General features: G+C 43.8%; 1 protein-coding gene across 4 annotated transcripts in view; it reads left to right on the top strand.

Moving 5' to 3' along the window:
• PPP1R12A (protein phosphatase 1 regulatory subunit 12A) overlaps positions 1 to 22026 on the top strand; it is a 150119-nt gene that overhangs the window by 53320 nt on the left and 74773 nt on the right. For all 4 annotated transcript variants that reach the window (XM_038756294.1, XM_038756293.1, XM_038756295.1 and 1 more), the window contains exons 2-3: positions 7015 to 7145; positions 21597 to 21715. In XM_038756294.1, coding sequence (XP_038612222.1) covers positions 7015 to 7145; positions 21597 to 21715 — 250 coding nt within the window. The remainder of the gene's footprint in view (positions 1 to 7014; positions 7146 to 21596; positions 21716 to 22026) is intronic.

The following is a 22026-nucleotide window of genomic DNA, read 5'->3' as shown; positions in this document are numbered from 1 at the left end:
CTGGTTGGGCATAGTCCCTGTCCCACAAGGAGCTCACAGTCTGTCAGAGAGAAGATGATTTAATCCCCATTTTACAGATAAGGGAACTGAGACCCAGAGGAGTAAAGTGGCATGCCCAAGGTCACACGGCAGACAAGTGACACCAAAACCTGCCAGTCTCAGCTGCACAACATTGCCAAGATCCACCCTTTCCTCTCCATCCAAACTGCTACCCTGCTCGTTCAAGCTCTCATCCTATCCCATCTGGATTACTGTATCAGCCTCCTCTCCAATCTCCCATCCTCCTGTCTCTCCCCACTTCAATCCATACTTCATGCTGCTGCCCGGATTGTCTTTGTCCAGAAACGCTCTGGGCATGTTACTCCCCTCCTCAAAAATCTCCAGTGGCTACTAGTCAACCTATGCATCAGGCAAAAACTCCTCACCCTGGGCTTCAAGGCTCTGCATCACCTCGCCCTCTCCTACCTCACCTCCCTTCTCTCCTTCTACAGCCCAGCCCGCACCCTCCGCTCCTCTGCCACTAATCTCCTCACCGTGCCTCGTTCTCGCCTGTCCTGCCGTCAAACCCCGGCCCATGTCATCCCCCTGGTTTGTAATGCCCTCCCTCCGCACATCTGCCAAGCTAGCTCTCTTCCTTCCTTCAAGGCCCTACTGAGAGCTTACCTTCTCCAGGACGCCTTCCCAGACTGAGCCCCCTTCTTCTTCTCCCCCTCCCCCCTATCCCCCCTGCCTTACCTCCTTCCCCTCCCCACAGCACCTGTATATATGTATATATGTTTGTACGTATTTATTACTCTATTTTATTTGTACATATTTATTCTATTTTATTTTGTTAATATGTTTTGTTTTGTTCTCTGTCTCCCCCTTCTAGACTGTGAGCCCACTGTTGGGTAGGGACCGTCTCTAAATGTTGCCAACTTGTACTTCCCAAGTACTTAGTACAGTGCTCTGCACACGGTAAGCGCTCAATAAATACGATTGAATGAATGAAGTGGCAGAGCTGGGATTAGAACCCAGGTCCTCTGACTCCTAGGTGTGTGTTCTTCCCAGTAGGCCATGTCGTTTCCTGATGATGATCTCCTGCAGTGGCGGTAGTATAACATAGAGGAAGAGAAATGAGTGAGGAGGCTGATAAGTTGCCTACCCATGGTACAAGATCTCAGACCAGGGTGGAATCCATTTGGGAGTAGAGGAAAGGGCAAGGATTCCAATCTTATGCTCAGTTCACTAGGCCACACTTCCTGCCTGTTGTTAATTCCTTATGGCGTGATTGTTCCAGCAATCCGAGCATTGTTTGCTGAACATGCCGTTTTGGACATAACCTGAGTCATTTTTTTTTCCTCTCAGAATCTATCTTTGAAAGGTGCTTTATTGAGAAAAGGGGAGGTGGAGAAAATGTCTGTCCTGTCAACAAAGCCGTAGGTGGAGTACAAGAGCTGAGGGAAGGATGTCCTTGTCTCACCCCCTACTATCAGGTTTGGTCCAATTCCCTAACTCCCTTTCATCCACGCTGGCCTGTGGCCAAACCTGAACTCTCATCGTTGAAGGCCAGTTGTGTCTGTGTCCAGCCCCTAGGGAGTATCTTCCGTGGGTTTGCTCCCCCAGCCCCCATCCTCGGAAGCCCCAGCCAGGCTCTCCACATCGACATCAGGGAATGTCAGAAATCGCCAGTCATTGTCAGTGGGAAGGTCAGATTGGGGGTTCCTTCCACAGGCCACACGATGTCCAAGTAGCGGAGCGGGAGACGGGCTGCCCAGCTTGGCACCCGGGAGCTTCTCCACCCCTCTCGGGCAGTGCGCCCCACAGCCCGCTGACTCAGCCGCCAGAGACCATGGTTGGTCTTCCCAGTGGGGAGGAAAGTCCCACAGCCCCGACTCTCCCCTGGGCTCTTTTTGTACGACCCCTCAAGCTCAATACGTGTCACATCTGTCCACATCTGTTCCTGTCTATCTTAACTTCTGCTCAGGGGGACGCTCCTGCTTGACCGCGGTGCCCATTTTGTCTGGCCATTATCTGTCCTGTACCATTTCTCTGGGCTGCTGGGATGTGCACCTCAGCAGTAAACTTACTCAAAATCTTCCACTTTCCTCAATGTAAAATATCTTCCCCATATGAGGTCTTTCCTTAATGTAATTATCTTCCCCGTATGAGTCCTTTCCTTAATGTAAAATATCTTCCCCAGCATCCTCCATGGCATTGAAGAAAACATTCAATTTTGAGAGGTAGGCACCAAAAAAAATCAATTTCTGAGCCAGCTACATGTTGAAGGAAAAGGTTAACCTTTGAGCATCATCTCATTCAACTATTCAAATATTTTCTTACCTGTGCTTAACAAACTTGCAGTATTTTAATTGACTCACAAGAACTTCTGAATTTTTCCTATGTGTAAGTTATGAAGTAAATAAATGAATTGCAGTTACATGGTGTTGAATATTTCCTTCAATTTTTTGCTTTCGATTTCATGTCCTTTTTTTTTTTCCTCCCCTTCCCAGGTCCCTATTCATCATCAGTCGTATTTATTGAGCGCTTAGTATGTGCAGAGCACTGTACTAAGCCCTATTGAAGGGGTAGGGAGTAGGATGGGGAAACACTGACCCTGAAGCTGATTTAAACAGATTCCTTTTAATTATAACAGCTGTTGTATCATTTGACAAGTCATTTCTAGTAATTGGCAAAGTCCAGTTAAATCCATCTGTACCTGAAATGTGATGGCAATAGTGTCTTCAAACAGCCCGTTATTATTGCAGATAATCAGTCTGAGTGAACAGTCAAGAGAAACTTGAAACTAAGAATCTCAGATAAGATATTGGAAGTATATTTTAGCTATCTTGTTTCTTGCTGTATATGCCACAATCAGCTGACCAAATTTGGTCAAATATTTTAGGCCAGTTAGTCATGTGTCTCCTAATGTGCTGCATGTGTAAGCTTTTGATTCTCTTAGCAACAATATTTTTATGAGTTTGCCTTGCCAGTTTCTTATGTATACTTAAAAAATATTCAAGACGGTTATTCTGTAGAAAATGCAGGGTACCGCAAACTTGGGCCTGAATAAGATGTATTTTGCAAGGCTGTTTTCACCTGTAAAATACCCCTTTTCATTGACAAGTTTTGAAAAAGCAGCTTAGCATGTTGCTTCACTGTAAACAAACAGCTTCCAAACTAGGATCTTATTTGGCCTTAAGCTGGCTTCTGATTTTATCTCACTGTTGAAACCTCTTGTGAGCGATTAAATTTAAACCCTTTGTAGTTGCACAGTGTTCCTTATGAAATAGAAATGGCCGTATTCATGAAAACAAGCTGTGGCTTTAAAAAGGTGTTTATTTTAAAGGCCTCACGGACCTGTAGCTTTAATATTGAGCTGAAAATATTCCTGTGGAACCTCTGTATCAAACAAAAACTCCTCACTGTTGGCTTCAAAGCTCTCCATCACCTGGCCCCCTCCTACTTCACCTCCCTTCTCACCTTCTACATCCCAGCAAACGAACTCCTCTCCTCTGTTGCTAGCCTTCTCACTGTGCCTTGTTTTTACCTGTCCCACCGTCAACCCCTGGCCCACGTCCTACCTCTGGCCTGGAATGCCCTCCCTCCTCAAATCTGCCAAACAATCACACTTTCTCCCTTCAAAGCCCTACTGAGGGTTCACCTCCTCCGAGGCACTTTCCCAGACCAAGCCCCGCTTTTCCTCAGCTCCCCCTCCCCTTTGCGTTGCCCTGATTTGCTCCCTTTGCTCTACCAGACTGAGCCCCCTCCTTCCTCTTCCCCTCCCTGCAGCACCTATATATATGTTTGTACATATTTATTACTCTATTTTACTTGTACATATTTACTATTCTATTTATTTTATTTTGTTAATATGTTTTGTTTTGTTGTCTGTCTCCCCCTTCTAGACTGCTGTTGGGTAGGGACCATCTCTATATGTTGCCAACTTGTACTTCCCAAGCGCTTAGTACAGTGCTCTGCACACAGTAAGTGCTCAATAAATACGATTGAATGAATGAATGAATACCCCCCTCTCCCTCGCCCCACAGCACTTGTATATATAAATGTACATGTCTATAATTATATTTATTTATATTGATGCCTATTTACTCCCTTTGTCTCCCCCCTTCTAGATTGTAAGCCCGTTGTGGGCAGGGATTGTCTCTATTGCTGAATTGTAGTTTCCCAGCGCTTAGTACAGTGACCTGCACACCGTAAGCTCTCAATAAATATGATTGAATGAGTGAATGAACTGCTTAAGGAGTTGACGGCTCAATGAGAGCTGAGAGGGACTGTGGGGCAGCTGATGATGGTCGAGGGTCCCATTGAAAACAACTTAGTCCCCATCTGGAGACTTCAGGACCAAGAACCGGGGCTTGGGAATTCTTGGTGCTTGTAGCACTCTCTCTCTGCCAGTGGTATTCTCTTTGGGGCATGGAGTGCAGTGAGCCAGTAAGAAGGCAAGGGTGTAGAATGTTGTAAAGTGGATTCGAGCCGTATTTTAAAGCTGTGGTGACTACAGAGTAAATCCAGACAATACCTTGTGACATTTGAATGGTAGTAGACCACTGTAACAGGCAGGTTGAGCTGGAGCTGAGAATTGAGAGACAAATTCTGAAACTTCCAGCTCTTGAAGAGTATGAAAAGTCATCATGATATGGAAGCGTGTGTGTGTGTGTGTGTGTGGAATTGTAGGAACTGTCAAATACCTCAGCCTTTTCGGTCTCAGCAGGGATAAAGTTCACCAATAGTGATGTGCTTTTTGTAAATACAGTCAAAATATGTTCTTCAGGAATGGGGATGTATCCTGGGCAGCTGTATTGTGGAGTAGTACATGATCCGACTGACTTCCGTGTTAGAAATGGGGATTTTTTTTCCAGTGCCTCTGGAAAAATAAATTGATATTTCTTTACGTGCTGTTTTCTGTAACAATAGCATCAGCAGACTCTTGATTTTGTAGTAAAGTCCTTCAAAACATAACATCACTATGTTGGCTAAATAAGGAAGTTGTAATATGATTATTAATCTTTGTAGGAGGCTACAGAAGGAAGTTTGGTCTGCTGTTTTTCACCTTTCTAAAAAAAAAGCCACTTATCCTTTTTAAGTTGAACTGCTTTTTCTTTCCCCTTCATAACACACCTTGAAGTAGACTAAATCCCTTTGAACATCTTGGCACACATTTGAACTACCCCGTCTTATCTTGGAGGACCTGGAGAGGAAGTGCTGGGCAATGAATTGGACTTACCTGCAGCAATTAGACGTAATATCAGGCAGTGCTTTTGGGTCCTGGGCTATGTCAGAAATTAGTAGCTGGCAAATTTTCCAGTATGTTATTTTTCTTTCTTTTATCTTTTTTTAATGGTATTTGTTAAGCACTTACTATATTCTAGGCACTGTACTAAGTGCAGGGGTAGTTGCAAGATAATCAGGTTGGACACAGTCCCTGTCCCACCCGGGGCACTCAGTCTTAATCCCCATTTTACAAATGAGGTAAATGAGGCACAGAGAAGTGAAGGGACTTGCCCGAGGTCACACAGCAGACAAGTGGAAGAGCCAGGATTAGAACCCAGGTCCTTCTGACTCCCAGGCTCAGGCTCTATCCATTAGGCCACGCTGCTTCTCCACATATTTGCCAGCTTTTGTAGGTCTCATTTGAGTCTCAAACTTCCATCACTCTTTAATGCCATTCAGCACAATTCCCCCTCTTTCCCCTTCCCCCAAGGCTCTCCATTGTCTGTGCCCTCATTTGTTCAATAATCTGGGCATCATGAGGAGATTCTAGGATGGTGAACCAAACCAAGACTGCCACTACAACCAGATCCACATTTCCCGTCGAGCCAACCCACTCACTGGCCCTTTCTCATCTCTCTCACAGACTGCCTAATGCCTGCACCCTCCCTCCTTCCTAGAATGCTCCTCCCCTTCACTCCCCATGGCTCGCCTCATCATCGAAGTCCTTCTGGAAACACGTCCAGGCCCCTAAGAGGCCATCCCTAATTCATTGCTCATCTCCTCTCTGGAAAAACTTCCAGCGTTTTGAAAGCTAGCACTGTCTGGTTCTATCTTTTGTTCTTCCCCTAGATTGGAAGTCCTTGTGGGCAGGGAATGTGTCTACCAACTCTATTGTACTGTACTCACCCAAGTATTTAGTTCAGTGCTGTGTGCTACGTAAATGTGCAATGAAAGTCATTGATTAATCTTCAGTTCTTTTTACAAGTTTAAGATCAAAATGCTTCTTGCTTGAGCCATCTTTAAGTTCTTGGCAGAGCACACATAGGCAGACCTGTGGGCCCAAATAATCTCTTTGCTGATCAGTTCAACCCAGTTGGGCTCTGGGATTAATGCAAAATGAGGCTCAGTGAATTTAGGGTTCTGATCTTTTTTAATGGTATTTGTTAAGCACTTACTCTGTGCCAGCCACTGTACTAAGCGCTGGGGTAGATACTAGCTAATCAGATTGGACCCAGTCACTGTCCTAGGTGGGGCTCGATCAATCCTCATTTTGCAGTCTTAATCCCTATTTTACAAATGAGGTAACTGAGGCACAGAGAAGTGAAGTTACTTTCCCAAGGTCACACAGCAGACAAGTGGCAGAGCCGGTATTAGAATCCAGGTCCTTCTGATTCCCACATCCATGCTGTATCCCCTAGGCCACGCTGCTTCTCTGCTCGGGTCCGTATCAGTTTGTTTTCTTGTTTTCGTTATTTCTTTTTGTCAGATGCCATATATAAAGTACATTTATATATGGCTATAAAATACATTTAGGATTGTTGTTTTAGCCTATCGTGCAATGTGTAGCCTAGGCCCAAGAGCAAATGGAACCCCAATAACTATTGGATGGCTTGAATAAGCCATATCTTGACACTGGGGTTTTTAAAAGCATAGTGCATAAAGTAGTCTTAGAGGGACCAGTGAGATCACGTCTCTATTATTGTAATCAGATGTTCTCAGGATTCTGAAATCATCCTAATCATTGCTTTAGCTGTTAGAAGGTGTGTTTAATGATTTTAATCTTGTTTCCGCATTTGTTTTCAGGCTTGCATTGATGACAACGTAGATATGGTGAAATTTCTGGTGGAAAATGGAGCAAATATTAATCAACCTGATAATGAAGGCTGGATACCACTCCATGCAGCTGCTTCCTGTGGATATTTAGATATAGCCGAGTAAGCCAATTCTGCCTTTGTTCATCTGGAACTTTAAAAAGTCTTATATCTTAAAAACCTGACCTTTTTTTCCCCTCTAGGAGTCTTCTGTGAAAGAGTTCTAGATCCTGGGGAGTCCCAGAATTCCCCTACAGTGACCCATCTTGCCTCCTAAAAATCTACCCATCTCAGACGGCTATTACACAAGGCCAATAGTCAGGATTCCTTAGTTTCTGGAATGTTCTAGGTGTTTTCCTAACCTTGGTGGGGGATGTTGCCCAAGCACTTGCTTAGTGCAGTGCTCTGCACCTAGTAAGCGCTCAATAAATATGATTGATTGATAGATGTACATTCAGATTCTTCCCTGTGGCATTCCCCATTGTTATTGAAAATTACAGAGATCCTCTGATTTGCTTTGAAATTGGGCATTTAGAGGTACTTAGGGACTTAGACGTTGGTAAACTCCCTAGGTTAGCATGAGTTAATGGCATTCTCTTCAAGCCCTGAATTGCTTGCTAGGTGTGTAATTTGGGGCACACTTAATTTAGAGGCCAAGTCAATCTGGAACTCCAGACAGGCCTATTGACCTGCTAAAAGGTGAATATACTTTTCTAAAATTCACCATAACCAAACTGGGCAACATCTAGGTCCTAGGTCTTAATTTGACTTAAATTGATTGAACTTTTTCCATCTAATTTTTTACATTCTTCTTTCTCTCTAATTTGGAATTATATTTCCACAAAACGATGATGATGTTTCAGCGATTAAGACCCAACTCTTGTTTATCCGTGCATATTTCACCAGCTTAAGTCTACCATGTCACATGCCGCAATCCACAATAATGACTGTTTTCAACCTCTGTTTTCAGTTTAAGCATTTGCAGATCCCAAAGTGTTCTGCTTTTGCTGTCACATTCCCTGGCTGCCTTGGGCGGACCAGCGGGGGCATGCCGTTAAATACACACAGGCCCATTGGCATTGCTGCTTTGGCTTCAGAGGCTTGAAACTGGAGCATGGGCTAGTCATCCAAGCCTGGTTCCTGGCGGTCCATCATCTGATCAAACCGAGTCAGGCCCAACTGACCCAGAACTCTAGAATGGTTATCGAGAAATACTGTAACGTCATCTTTTGACATCTTCATACTATTAGTGGAGATATCCATCCATCGGAACCGTCCGTAAAAGGCTCTCAGATCAGAGTGTGAACGAGGAGGTCTTCTCCAGCCCCATGATGCTAGATGATCTTTTATCAGGGACTCTCAATGTTGAGAGAAATTCCTGTAAGAATAAGTTTACTTGGAGCAGGAACATGGTTATAGTCTTTCCAAGCTTTATATAGCACTAAGGCTGATGTAAAATAAACATTAGGAAATGGACAGTGACCTCTTGTAAAAAAAAAAAAAAAAATAGCTGGTGATAAAAATACATTTTCTCATGGGGTGATGCAGAGTGGTTTGCATTAGAGTTGAATACACAGTTTTAAAAGATGTTGCATTTGATTTTTCTCCTCCTGGTTTCCTCTTTCCATTTTAATCATCCTAAATGAGCTTTTTATTTCCTAGTAATGAGAAATTATTCAGTTTACCACTAGAACATGCCAAAATAGAACTGCAGTTGTGAAGATATTTCTTTCCTCTATTTTTTCACTCAGTCTGTAGTTCCATGCACCCAATTCCATGGAGACTGTCGCTGGGCTACTTCTACAGCCATAGTCTTCAGAGCAGTGGAGGATGAACAGGGGTATGGAAAGTGGTAAAACCTGACCCTGTCAATTTTTGACATTTTGTTTGTGTTCATTACCCATTTGGCAATAGGATTAAACTACCTTAGTACAGGTTAAAGCAAGCTTTTTTAAAAAACAAGAGCTCGGGGATATTAAGAACTCTGGAAAGAATGTCTGTGTATTTTTGTTCAGGTTCAGGTTTTTGCCTGCCCGGTTACAGTGGGACTCTGGGAGCAAGCAGAGGGGAAAGGGGAGAAAAAAGCAGGAAATGCCAGCCAGTTGGAGAACGCTGAAGACACTCGAAATGGAAACTCCCTGTTCAGAACTCCTTTCTGGAGATTACGGGAGAGGAAATAAAAGGAGCAGCGTGACTATATGTGCGTTGGGAAAAGATGGAGAAATAGAGGAAAGTGACTGAAAGAAGAAAAAGAAAGCAGATTCCAAAGACTCTCTTCATTCCAATTCCACTTCCTCTGTTTCTCCTCACCTTAGTCCATGGTTGCCTTTTCCTCTAACAGTCTTTTTTGCCCTCTACCTGATCTCTTCTGGGAGCCTTGTAGGTGCTCAGCCACACTCAGTACAGAGCCTGTGGGTGTCTTTCTGTTCTCTCCCACATCACCAGAGGGACTTGGCAAGAAAGGGGAGTTGAGGTTAGATACAGGCAGAGAACTCCCAGACCCTCGTCTGGCGTCCAGGCCATGTACGTGCAGCTCCCCGCTCCACGTCTGCATGCCCAGATCCAAGTCTTTCAGGTTCCACCCTTGGGTCAGGGAAGGGCAAGAACCAGTCCTAAGCTAGCTGGCGGGCAAGCTTTCTCTCCCCGTTCCTCATCTGCTTTACAGCAAGAAACCACTGGGCCTTTCTGGGCTGGGACCAAGATATGTCAAGGAAAGGCACTCTCCTGTTGCCAGACCAGGTTTCTCACTTTCGGACCAGGTGGATGTTGACTTACACACAGGAGAGAGAAAATGAGAAAGAGTTAGCATTAAGTGCTGGTGAAAGAGGGGCTATTGTCATCGTCGTTCCCCCACCCTTCCTTCTCAGTCTCGCCCGGGCTAGGTCACAGAAGGTGAGCTGAGTTCTACTCTATAGGCTAAAATGGGGATGCCTGGATTATCAGTCATTGGTATTGAGCATATACCATGTGCTGGTGAGTGTATTAAGGCCCTAGGAGAGTCCATTACAATAGAATTGGTAAATACGTTTCCTGCCCACAAGGAGTGTAATCATAATAATAATTTTGCTATTTGTTAAGCACTTACTATGTGCCAAGCACTGTTCTAAGTGCTGGGGGAGATACAAGGTGATCTCGTTGTCCCACATGGGGCTCACAGTCTTAATCCTTGTTTTACAGATGAGGTAACTGAAGCCCAGATAAGTTAAGTGACTTGCCCAAAGTCACACAGCTGACAAGTGGAGGAGTTGGGATTAGAACCCATGACCTCTGACTCTCAAGCCCGCGCTCTTGCCACTGAGCCATGCTGCTTCTCTAAGCATACAATCTAGAGCAGGAAACCTAGACAAAACAAATTATGAATATGTACATAAGCGCTATGGGGTGGATATTAAGTGCTTAAAGGGTACAGATTCAAGTAAATACGTGACACAGAAAGGAGACGAAATAGGGGAAATGAGGGCTTAGTTGGAGAAGGACTCTTGTACTTGGGAAGGAATTTGTACTTCCCAAGCGCTTAGTACAGTGCTCTGCACATAGTAAGCGCTCAATAAATACGATTGATGATGATGATGATGATGACTCTTGGAGGAGATATTTTACTAAGTCTTTGTGAGTGGGAAGAGTGGTGATCTATCATATTTGAAGGGGGAGGGAGTCCAGGTCAGAGAGAGGATATGGGCAAGGAGTTGGTAGTGAGATAGACAAGATCAAAGTATGGTGAGTAGCTTAGCTTGGGGTTAGAAGAATAACATATGTGAGCTGGATTTTAGTAGGAAATCAGTGAGGTAAAGTAGGGATGGATGAGCTGGTTGAGTGTTTCTAAGCCCGCAATAAGGAGTTTTGGTTTTGATGGGGTGGTGGATAGACATTCACTGGAGGTTCTTGAGAAGTGGGGAAAAGTGGAGTGAGGGTTTTTTTTTGTTTTTTTGTTTTTGTTTTTTAAGAAACAAGATCCGGGCGGAAGAGTGAAGAAAAGACTGGAGTGGGAAGAGACAGGAGACAGGGAAGTCAGCGAGGTGCGGGTATGATAAGTGGTTGGATCATCGTAGCAGCAGTTTGGATGGCTTTTAGCAATGTCATGAAAGTAGAACCAATAGGATGTGGTGACAGATTGAATATGTGGGTGGAATGAGAGAGAGGAGTCAGGGATAATACCAAGGTAAGGTTATGGGCTTGTGAGGTAGGGAGTGTGGTGCTCTGTTCAGCAGTGGGAAAATCAAGAGGAGAACAGGCTTTTGGTAGGAAGATGAATTCTGTTTTGGACGTGTTGAGTTTGAGTTGTCGATGGGACATCCACGTAGAGATGTCATGAAGGCAGGAGGGAGTGCGAGACAGCTGTGCAGGAATGTCAGGGCTGGTGATGTAGACTTGGGAGTTACCTGCATAGAGGTGGTAGCTGAAACCATGGGAATGAATGAGTTTTCCAAGGAAGTGAGGGTAGATGAAGAGTAGAAGCTGACCCAGAACTGAGCCTTAGTGGGTGGCAGAGAGAAAAGTGGAACCCTTGAAAGAGTCTGAGAAGGAGCTGCCAAAGAGAGTCGAACAAGGAGAAAACGGTATACTGAAGGCAAGGTTAGTTAATGTTTCCAGGTGAAGGGGATGATTCATAGTGTCCAAATCATCTCAAAGGTCAAGGAGGATTAAGATGGAGTAGAAGCTGTTGCATTTGGTAGTAAGGTCATGATTGACCTCGGAGAGGGCAGTTTCTTTGGGATTGAAGGTGATGAGGGGAAAGGTGGAGGGGAGAAAGTGGAGGCGGCTGGTTGAGACAACACATTCGAGGAGTTTGGAGAGGAATGGGTGGAGGGAGATGGGGCGATAACTGGAGGGAGCCATGGGGTGGAGGGATTTTTTTTTTTTTTTTAGGAAAGTGGATACATATGGTTGGGGATTAACTATGGATATATTAATCAGGTTTCCTGTCTCAGTACCATGTATATTTAAGATGTTTGTCTACTCCACTTGGTAAACCAGTACTTCCCATCTAGCTTTTAAAGAGTTTGCTTTTTCTTTTGTAAATGGGTTGTCATGTACTTGTTCCTTTTCATCTGGCCACTTCTTCAAGTTGTCTAGAACTTTTTTCTTAATCCTGTGGTTCCTTATGTCCTGTCTTTAGCCTTCTTAAATTTGTTCTTTGCTTAGTCTTCCAAATGCTTCCTAATGTATTAGGAAATGAGGCCCCGGGCCAACCCCCAGGAATTATTTGCCTGGCATTGATTCCCTGTTAACCCTCTTTTCAAGGAGAAACTCTAATCAGTTGTGTATCCCTATGTCTTTGCCATTAAAACGTTTCAGGCTTAATTTGCAAGAAGTATATCTAGTTTAAAGATATGTAGTTCATTAGAAAAATGGCACTGGGTAGTGTTTGTATATAGTGACTGGATGAATGTGCATCTGCTTTACATTGCTTGTGTCACCTGAGTTTATTTTTACTTCTATTCTTTCATTTAATTGTATTTATTGAGCGCTTACTGTGTGCAGAGCACTGTACTAAGTGCTTGGAAAGTACAGTTTGGCAACAGAGACAATCCCTACCCAACAATGGGCTCTCAGTCTAGAAGGGGGGAGACAAACAACAAAACAAAGCAAAGCAATTAGACAGGCATCAATGGCATTGATATAAGTAAATGGAATTATAGATATATACATGTCATTAATCAGATAGAATAATAAATATGTACACATATACACAACTGCTGTGGGGCGCAGGGTGGGATAGAGCAGAGGAAGGGAGTCAGGGCGATGGGGAGGGGAGGAGGAGCAGAGAAAACTACAAGGCACAGTGAGGAGGTTATCGGTGGCAGAGGAGCGAAGTGTGCAGGCTGGGCTGTAGAAGGAGAGAAGGGAGATGAGACAACTGAGGCCCAGAGAAACAAAGTGACTTGAAAAGAAGAAACGTTCTGGGCATGTCACCACCCACCTCAAAAATCTCCAGTGGTTGCCTATCAACCTTCATATCAAGGAAAAACTCCTCACTATTGGCTTCAAAGCTCTCCATCGTATTGCCCCCTCCTACCCCACCTCCCTTCTCTCCTTCTCCATCCCAGCCTGCACATTCTGCTCCTCTGGTGATGGTCGCCTCACTCTCGCCTGTCCCGTCGTCGACCCCTGACCCAAGTCCTACCTTTGGCCTGGAATGCTCTCCTTCCTCACGTCCAACAAACTAGCACACTTTCCCCCTTCAAAGCCCTACTGATTCTCTGCCCTCATTAAGCCAAATTTCTGTCCCAGAAACTAAAGACAGGAAGTTTCATTCTCTTCACTTCCCCCTCATTCCAAGGGCACCTAGAATGATTTGGAATGAACTGAATTGTTATTCATCCTTGCCTAATTTTGTGATTTTTGGCACTAACTGTATAAGGCATCTAATTCCTTCTTGAAAATGAAGTTAGGAAAACCATCTTAATCTGAATAAGGAATCTGTTAATAAGGTAGTTGGGATTGACACACTTTGAACAGTCACAAAAGTGGAGCTGTGAATGGTAGGCCACATATGTGTATACATAAAAAGCTGTAAATTACAATCGACTGAATGACTAAGCAATCAAGTACCCTGGCTTAGTGGCCAGGCATGGGCCTGGAAGTCAGGAGTTCAAATCCTGGATCTGCCACATGTCTGCTGTGTGACCTTGGGTAAGTCTCATCACTGTTCTGGGCCTCAGTTAACTCATCTGTAAAGTGGGAATAGGAGCAGGAGCCGCATGTGGGACAGGGGCTTTGTGTAACCTGATTAACTTGTATCTACCCCAGTGTTTAGAATAGTACGTGGCATGTTCATTCATTCAATCGTATTTATTGAGCGCTCACTGTGTGCAGAGCACTGTACTAAGCGCTTGGGAAGTACAAATTGGCAACATATAGAGACGGTCCCTACCCAACAACGGGTTCACAGTCTAGAGGGGGGAGACAGACAACAAAACAAAACATGTGGACAGGTGTCAAGGCGTCAGAACAAATAGAAATAAAGCTAGATGCACCTCATTAACAAGATAAATAGAATAGTAAATATGTACAAGTAAAATAAATAGTCATAAATCTGTACAAACATATATACAGATGCTGTGGGGAGGGGAAGGAGGTAGGGCGGGGGGATGGGGAGGAGGAGAGGAAAAGGGGGGGCTCAGTCTGGGAAGGCCTCTTGGAGGAGGTGAGCTCTCCATAGGGCTTTGAAGGGAGGAAGAGAGCTAGTTTGGCGCATGTGCGGAGGGAGGGCATTCCAGGCCAGGGGGAGGACGTGTCCTGGGGGTCGACAGCGGGACAGGCAAGAACGAGGTACAGTGAGGAGGTGAGCGGCCGAGGAGCGGAGGGTGCGTTTAACAAGTACCATAATAATAATAATAATAGTATTGTATCTATTGAGCACTTATTATTTACAGAGCAGGGTATTGAAGTGTAGGTGGATTTGCTGATGAAACTGAGCAGGTACCATTGGCCTGCCCTGCCTACTGTGCAACCTCAGGAAAGGGTACAAGTCTTTATAGTTGTAGGAACAGAAATAGGCTGAGTTTAGCTTTGGCCCGTCACTGCTAGCAACTAGACCTTGATCTCCTGTCATCACTATTGGCTAGCTGATTGATCTGACATTGGCTAGAGTGTGGCCTTTTTTTTCGGCTGTTGGGTTTGTAGGGTCCTCCCCTCACAAAGCAGTACTTCAGACAGCTCAGTTTTTGCCACCTGTACACACCTCAGCTTTTGAAGCTACTTTAGAGACAGCAAAGTGGTCTTGGATAGCTGAAGAAGGGGAAAAAGTGATCAACACAGTCAGAGGCAAAGTTAGGCTGCAACCTGCAGTTTGCAAAGGCAAGAACGGAGGGGTGACGATTGGTGATACTGGGGTGAGGGAATGGAGAGAACAGGACACAAATAGAAGGAAAGGAAGATAGGATAGTAGAGAGAGGGCAGGAGAAAAGTAAAAGAGAAATGGTCGGGGGGGTGAATTAAAACAGGAAGGGAAAATAGATGGGGGCGGGGAGGAGGGAGCCAAAGGGATAGTGGATTTAAGGATATAGGGAAAGTCATGTAGATATAGGAAGAGAAGATCTGAAACAAGTGGGGATGTTTTTCGTGGGGCAGTGAAGATTAAGGGGAGACAGATGGCAGGGAGACAGACAGAAGAGGAAGAGTTTGGATGGTAGAAGAGCAGAGGGAGCAAAGGAGGAAGGGACAAAAAGATTCACAGCGGGAAATTGTAAACACAAATTGAATTCATTTGTCAAAGTCACAGCTACTGATCCTGATAGGGAGCCTGATTGTCAGGGTAAAGAGAGCCTACCCAATTCTGACACTGAAGCTCGTTCACACCCGCAAATTGCTCATCTAGCAGTAATGCCAGACTCCCCAGTTGACATGACTGAAATCTTTGTGCCATCTGGGAGATTGGGCAGGGGTTGGGGAAGGGTGGATTTGAGGGCTCTGAGCCCCATGAGGCCTCTGGGAAGGTGTGTACTAGGGTTTCACTGAACAGTCAGTGCTCCCCTAAGGAGATCTGGTTTGGTACATTCCTGCTTACATCCAGAAAACAGAATGGGCAAAAAGTTGTTCGTCCTTCTCCAGATATCACAAAACATAGAATTTTCCAGCAGTGTAATTCTCGAAGGTGGTTGCACTTCTCCCACTGGTGCCTACCTTGGACCACTGGCCCTTTCAAGAATGCCTTTTGGCCACTTCCAAAAAACCATCTCATTTGAGTCAGTTGGGCTTCAAGGTGACTTTAAGAGCTTCATCTCTGCCTTTGCAGTTCCCTGGAAGGTGGGGGCTTAGTAAATCTCCCTCTGGAAATCATAATCTTGAAGGATTGATTAGAGCTCAATCTACTGACCCACACTACTGCTTCTTGGGATAGCAATGCTGTAATTAATCAAATGGTGAAGCTCCCCTTTGAACACACATATTAATTTGGGTGTTTTGGAGTTTTTTTAAGTGATGCTTACTGTGTGCCAGGCACTGTATTGAGCTCTGGGTTAGTTACAAGATAATACGGTTGGATACACTCCCTGCCTCACATGGAGCTCACAGTCTTAATCTCCACTTACAGATGAGGTAACTGAGGCCCAGTGAAGTGAAGTGACTTGCCCAAGGTCACACAGCAAACAAGTGGCAGAGCTGGGATTGGAACCCAAGTCCTCTGACTCCCAGGCCCGTGCTCTTTCCGCTCTTCTGGCATCAATCATTTCAGCCCTGTTTAGTATTTAGTAGAAATATGACTAGCCCCCGTACTCCGGAAACTTTAGACGAGATCACTGTATGTGTTTATCCTTCTTATATGGTCCTCAGTTTCCACATCAATTAGGAAATTATCCTCCCCCTTGCCACAATCCCCAAGAGGATCCCTCGTCCATATGTTGGTTATGAAAAAGGGTGGATCTGACTAAATGGTGGGGATAAAATGGATCCTGGCTTGTTACAGAGGATCAGAAGAGCCCTTCAAGGACCTGTCTCCATAGGTGGATGAGGAAATCATCCATAGAGGTTCTATTCCCAAAGAGCAGATAAACAGAGCAGCTAGTGTCCATTCCCCTCCTTTTTATCAGCTTTTACTGCCTGAATTGGCTTTCAGGCAAGACCTGCTTGAATCAATCCAGAGTAGCCTGGATGTCATCTCTGATTATGGAGGCCTTCCCAAACTGAGCCCCTGCCTTTTTTCCTCTCCTCCTCCTCTCCCTTCATCGCCCCCCACCCTCCCTTTACCCTGCCCCCTTCCCCTTCCCACAACACTTGTGTATAATTGTACATGTTTATTACTCTATTTTATTAATGATGTATATATAGCTATAATTCTATTTATTCTGATGGTATTGACACCTGTCTACTTGTTTTGGTGTGTGTCTCCCCCCTTCTTGACTGTGAGCCCATTGTTGGGTAGGGACCGTCTCTATATCTTGCCGATTTGTACTTCCCAAGCGCTTAGTACAGTGCTCTGCACATAGTAAGCGCTCAATACATGCGACTGAATGAATGAATGAATGATTACAATATTACTAAGTGCTTGGTACATGCCAAGCACGGTGACTTTCTAGGTAGACGTAGCTTGTTTATTCTTCCCTCTGCACAAATTGTGTTTCCAACTGCTATACAGTCCAATTCCAATTGATGCAGCTTAGCCTTGTGGATAGAGCATGGGCCTGGGAATCAGAATTAATCAATCAATCAATCAATCGTATTTATTGAGCGCTTACTGTGTGCCGAGCACTGTACTAAGCGCTTGGGAAGTACAAGTTGGCAACATATAGAGACAGTCCCTACCCAACAGTGGGCTCACAGTCTAGAAGCATTTGGGTTCTAATCTCAGCTCCGCCACTAGTCTGCTTTGTGACCTTAAGCAAGTCACCTAACTTCTCTGTGCCTTAGTTACCCATCTGAAAATGGGGATAAACACTGTAAGCCCCACGTGGGACACGGACTGTGTCCAACTTGATTAGCTTCTATCTACCCCAGTGCTTAGCATGGTGACTGGTTCTTAGTAAGCACTTAACAAATGCCTATGTAAATGTATATGCCAGTGATATCTTTGAAGACATGTTCCTTTCTTGCATAGGAAATGACCTAAGGCATGAGGAAAGGGGAGGGATAAAGGTCCACTTTCCTGGGAGGGAGTACTGAAGGGATTGGTGCTAGAAGTTATATTATTTAAGCAATTTTATAAATGAATCTCATCCAGGTGAGTTCGTATTGGTCAACTGGATGAGCAGGCAGAAAGGGACAGGTGAACATCATTGTGAGCAAATACAAATGCAGTATGTCTAAGGAGAAATAGGTCCAACTAAAATCTCTGGTCATCGATTCTGAGCTATCACTGACATGGGGAAAGTCACTGGCAATTTTTCAAACAAATTCTGGGTTTCATCAGGAAAGGTATATAAAACAAATATAAGAGTTAGTACCCTGTATAAAATTTTGATATGTCTGCCTAGAGAATAAATAGTTAATTAAAAGTAAAAATAGTAATAATAACGCTACAGAATACTGCATGTGTATTTGTTTTGTATTTTTCCCATGTAGGTCTATGGGAAAATGTAGGCCATCGATTCAGCATACACTTTAGAAAGGGACAAGGTGATGGAGTTCTTTAAAACCATTGGTGAGGAGTTTTTGTTTGATATAGGGGTGAATGGGCATCCACTGGAGTTTTTTGAGGAACAGGGAGACATATCCTGAATGTTTTTGTAGTTTATTGTTCAATAAATCCCATAGCACCTGCACTAGCACCCATAAAACTTAAGGGTGGTGGATTCACGACAGAAGAAAATAGCAATTAGAAAATTTACATGAATCCTTACCAATCAATCAGTCAGTGGTATTTATGAAGTGTGAAGAATGTGAAGAGCACTCAGTGTGAAGTGTGAAGAGCACTATACTAAAGCGCTTGGGAGAGTACAGTACAGGAGAGTTGGTAGACATGTTTTCTGGTCTCAATGAGCTTACATCTACCCCAGGGCTTAGTACAGTGTCTGGCACATAATAAGCAAGTAAGTACCATTGAAAGACAAATTATTCTGGCATGAGTTGCATTAGGTTGTCAGAAGAGTGTTCCCTAATTCTGCCACTGCACTGTAACCAAAACATGCCATGAAAATGTGCGTTATGGCAGAAATGAGTTTATCCTTTGGTGTCCCTGTCAGACAGAATTACTGAACTCTATGGGCCACCCCAATTGGCAGTGCTTATGGAAAGGTTGTTTTTCCATATCACTTACCATTTTGATCCATCCATCAATGGTATTTACTGAGTACTTAATGTGTGCAGAGCACTCTACTAGGTGCTTGGCAGAGTACAATAGAATGGTTAGACGTGATCCTCACCTTCAAGGTGTTTACCATCTAGTGCAGGAGGTGAAACTAAAACTGTTCAACTGTTAAAACTCTGTTAAGCACCGAAAGACAATAGAGAATTCATTCTTCTTGCAGTACAGTTGGGTTCTCTGAAGGTAGGTAAAGGACTCAGCCAGATGATCATGATGGCTGCCTCCAGTCACCATCAACTCTGAGACTGGAAAGCATTTGACAGGACTTCGTCCCTAAATGAGAACAGAGACAGACCCCACCCATGCGCTCTTGTGGAGCACATTTTCTCTTTCAGTTTCATCTCCTGATGTGTAGTGGGGAGGAACTCGGGGTCCTGAGCAGGAAGCGGATATTATGCCTACTCCCCACCCACCCATCTTAACTACTGTTAGTGTTTCCATTCTTTTAGCCTGTAGTATTCCAGCATTGTGGCCCAAATAATTCTTTTTTTTCCATCTCCCTGCTCCCTTCTTCCACCTCTGCAGCCACATGCATGAGAGCACTTCTTTTGTGGTTCTGCTTAATTGATCATATCTCTCCCTCCATTACTAGTGACTTCAGGAGAGTTTTATTTCACTAAATGCTGAGGTTTTGGGAAGTCTTAAAGTTTCTAAAGGCCTGTTAAAGAGTGAGTTTCATGAAGCCCTTGACTTCTCACTCTAAAAATGAATAGTTGCAGGCATTAAGTTGGAGCTGCTCTGCTACTTCCCAGGGTGAAGGGTTGGGGGGTGGCTTCCCAGAGCCCCTCTCCCCTGTGCCTTTGGCTTGACTCCGAGGCCCATGCTCTATCCACTAAGCCACCTTGCTTCTCTTCTACCTGGCTACCAGGTAGAAAAGTGGTACAACATTCTAGCCCTTTCCCATCCATCCCCCCCACAAGCTAGCATAGATTTACACCTTTGTCTGAATTAGTAGCAGTAGTATTTCATATCCTATCATATAGTATTGTTCATTATTAATGACACTGAGCAAATGACTTAAAATAAAACCGTACTGATTAGGAGGGAACCTAACAGGTAAGTACTCAATGGTCATTCCACTCAGCTGTAACTGTAATGCCTCTAGACTGTAAACTTGTTGTAGGTGGGGGGTGTGCCTACCAACTCTGTTGTACTCTCCTTAGCGCTTAGTACAGTGCTCTGCACAAGGAAGGGCTCAATAAATACCATTGATAACTTGTCATAATGCCTGTGTTCATTCATTCATTCATTGTCGTATTGAGCGCTTACTGTGTGCAGTGCACTGTACTAAGCGCTTGGGAAGTGCAAGTTGGCAACATATAGAGACGGTCCCTACCCAACAGCGGGCTCACAGTCTAGGAGACTGTGTTCACGGTCTGTGTTCACCATGCATTTTGGCTAGAGCATGTTTAGGAAATTTATGCAACATTTTTCTAATGTGAATCAAATAGCCTGATGACATGTCTAAAGAAAATGTTCTGTGGGCACACAGCTTCAGACACCATGAGTATATGCAATGCAGGTTTTCCTTAACGTTGGGGATTTTGTAAGAGCCCTACCTCTTTGTTACAGGAAACTTGGGTGTATTTAGCAATTATCCTAAACACCTGCTGTTTAGGGTATCCTAAACCCCGACTGTCACTCAAGGAACCTTCCCAATTTGACCCAAGGTAAATAAAGTGTGAAAGAATGATATATTTGGGTAAGGCAACAATGAGATCTTCTCACAGAACACAGCAGCTGAGGAAAGGTAGTTGAGACTTGGAGGGGAACTGACTATAGTTAGCAGAGAATCCTAAAATCCTCCAGTTGGCAGGACCTTCAGAGAGCTTGTAGTCCAAGTTTGTGTCTCTCCTGAAGGGTAAATAATTAAGCCATCCAGAACAGATGGTTGTATAGACTTTTTCAAATCTCCAAGGATGGAGACCTTCACAACCTCCTTTGGTAACTCATTCTAGTGTTTTATCCCAGTGATCCTCAAGTTCTTCCTTATGGCTAACTGAAATCTCACCTGTTTTAATTTAAATTCTTTTCCTTCTGCTCAGTTCTCAGCAGAAAAGAGAAAAAACAAAAACAAAACATCCCATAGAAGTGTATCACATAAAAAAAAACCCTTTCTGCTTTGCTTTCTTGCATCTAGACTATAAAAATCCCAGTTTCTGTACTTTTTCCAACCTTTAGTTTCTTGTCCTTTTCTGAATCCTCACCACTTTTTATATGTCATTTTTTGAAGTAAAGAGACACCAAAGCTTCTCACAGTACTGTCATATGGATCTGAGTAGATAGGGCAAAGTGGAAAGATAATTCTGTGATTATTTTGTAGTGTAACTGTATTCATTCCAATACCATCTTGGCTTCATCAATAACTTCATTACATCGCCAGCTTACTCAGCTTCTCATCAACTGTGACTCAAGTTCATTCTGCTGACATAATGCCTGGCACCTTCCAGAAAATGAGAAGTTTTTTTCCCACTCCTTTGTTCTGACTACATATGCATGTCTCCCTTTTTCTCTCTCTCTCCTTCTGCTAATCAGTTGGGGTCAGTGATCTAATCTTGGAATAAATGGTGGAAACTCTTAAGAACTCAGACTAACAGAGCCCTTCTTTATCAGGAGAGTAAGCAGGTCTATTTATTCCACCCCTTTGGTAACAGTTAACTAAGTTTTCTGGAGAGTGCGAACCCAAATGCATTACAGGGATTTCTACTGTAGCCTGTTACCTGATTTTTGAATATGTATTTATATTTGCATTATTTACATTCACTGTAATCTTCATTTTTTGTATGTTCCTTTTATTGTATTTGGTATTAACTCTCAATTACTTGAATTTTCAGATTTTTAATTGGTCATGGAGCCCATGTAGGAGCTGTCAATAGTGAAGGAGAAACACCGTTAGATATTGCTGAGGAGGAGGCCATGGAAGAATTGCTTCAAAATGAAGTGAATCGTCAAGGTAATTTAAATGCAACAGTCTAAAAATGTACATTTTAACATAGTCCTACATAGTGACATTTTTAGATTTTTTTTCATATTTTCACCTGTACATTCATCATTTTTCCTTTGAAACACCTGTAGGTTTCATTCAGTTGGAGAGTGGCTCTCAAACATAACTTCCCCCTTTCTCTCTCTCCCACCTATCTGTACTCCACCATATTTTCAGCAAAAAAAGGCAGCCGTACTTTTGAGAAGAGGATTTTTTTTCAGTCCCAGAAGGGAAGGGTAGCTCAGTTGAAGTAATAGTCATGTTTATGTAAGAGAGCTTTT

The sequence above is a fragment of the Tachyglossus aculeatus genome, chromosome 14 (genome assembly GCF_015852505.1).
Source record: "Tachyglossus aculeatus isolate mTacAcu1 chromosome 14, mTacAcu1.pri, whole genome shotgun sequence".
Lineage (NCBI taxonomy): Eukaryota > Metazoa > Chordata > Mammalia > Monotremata > Tachyglossidae > Tachyglossus > Tachyglossus aculeatus.
Note: the sequence above shows the minus strand (reverse complement) of the source record. Positions and strands in the feature narration are given on the sequence as shown.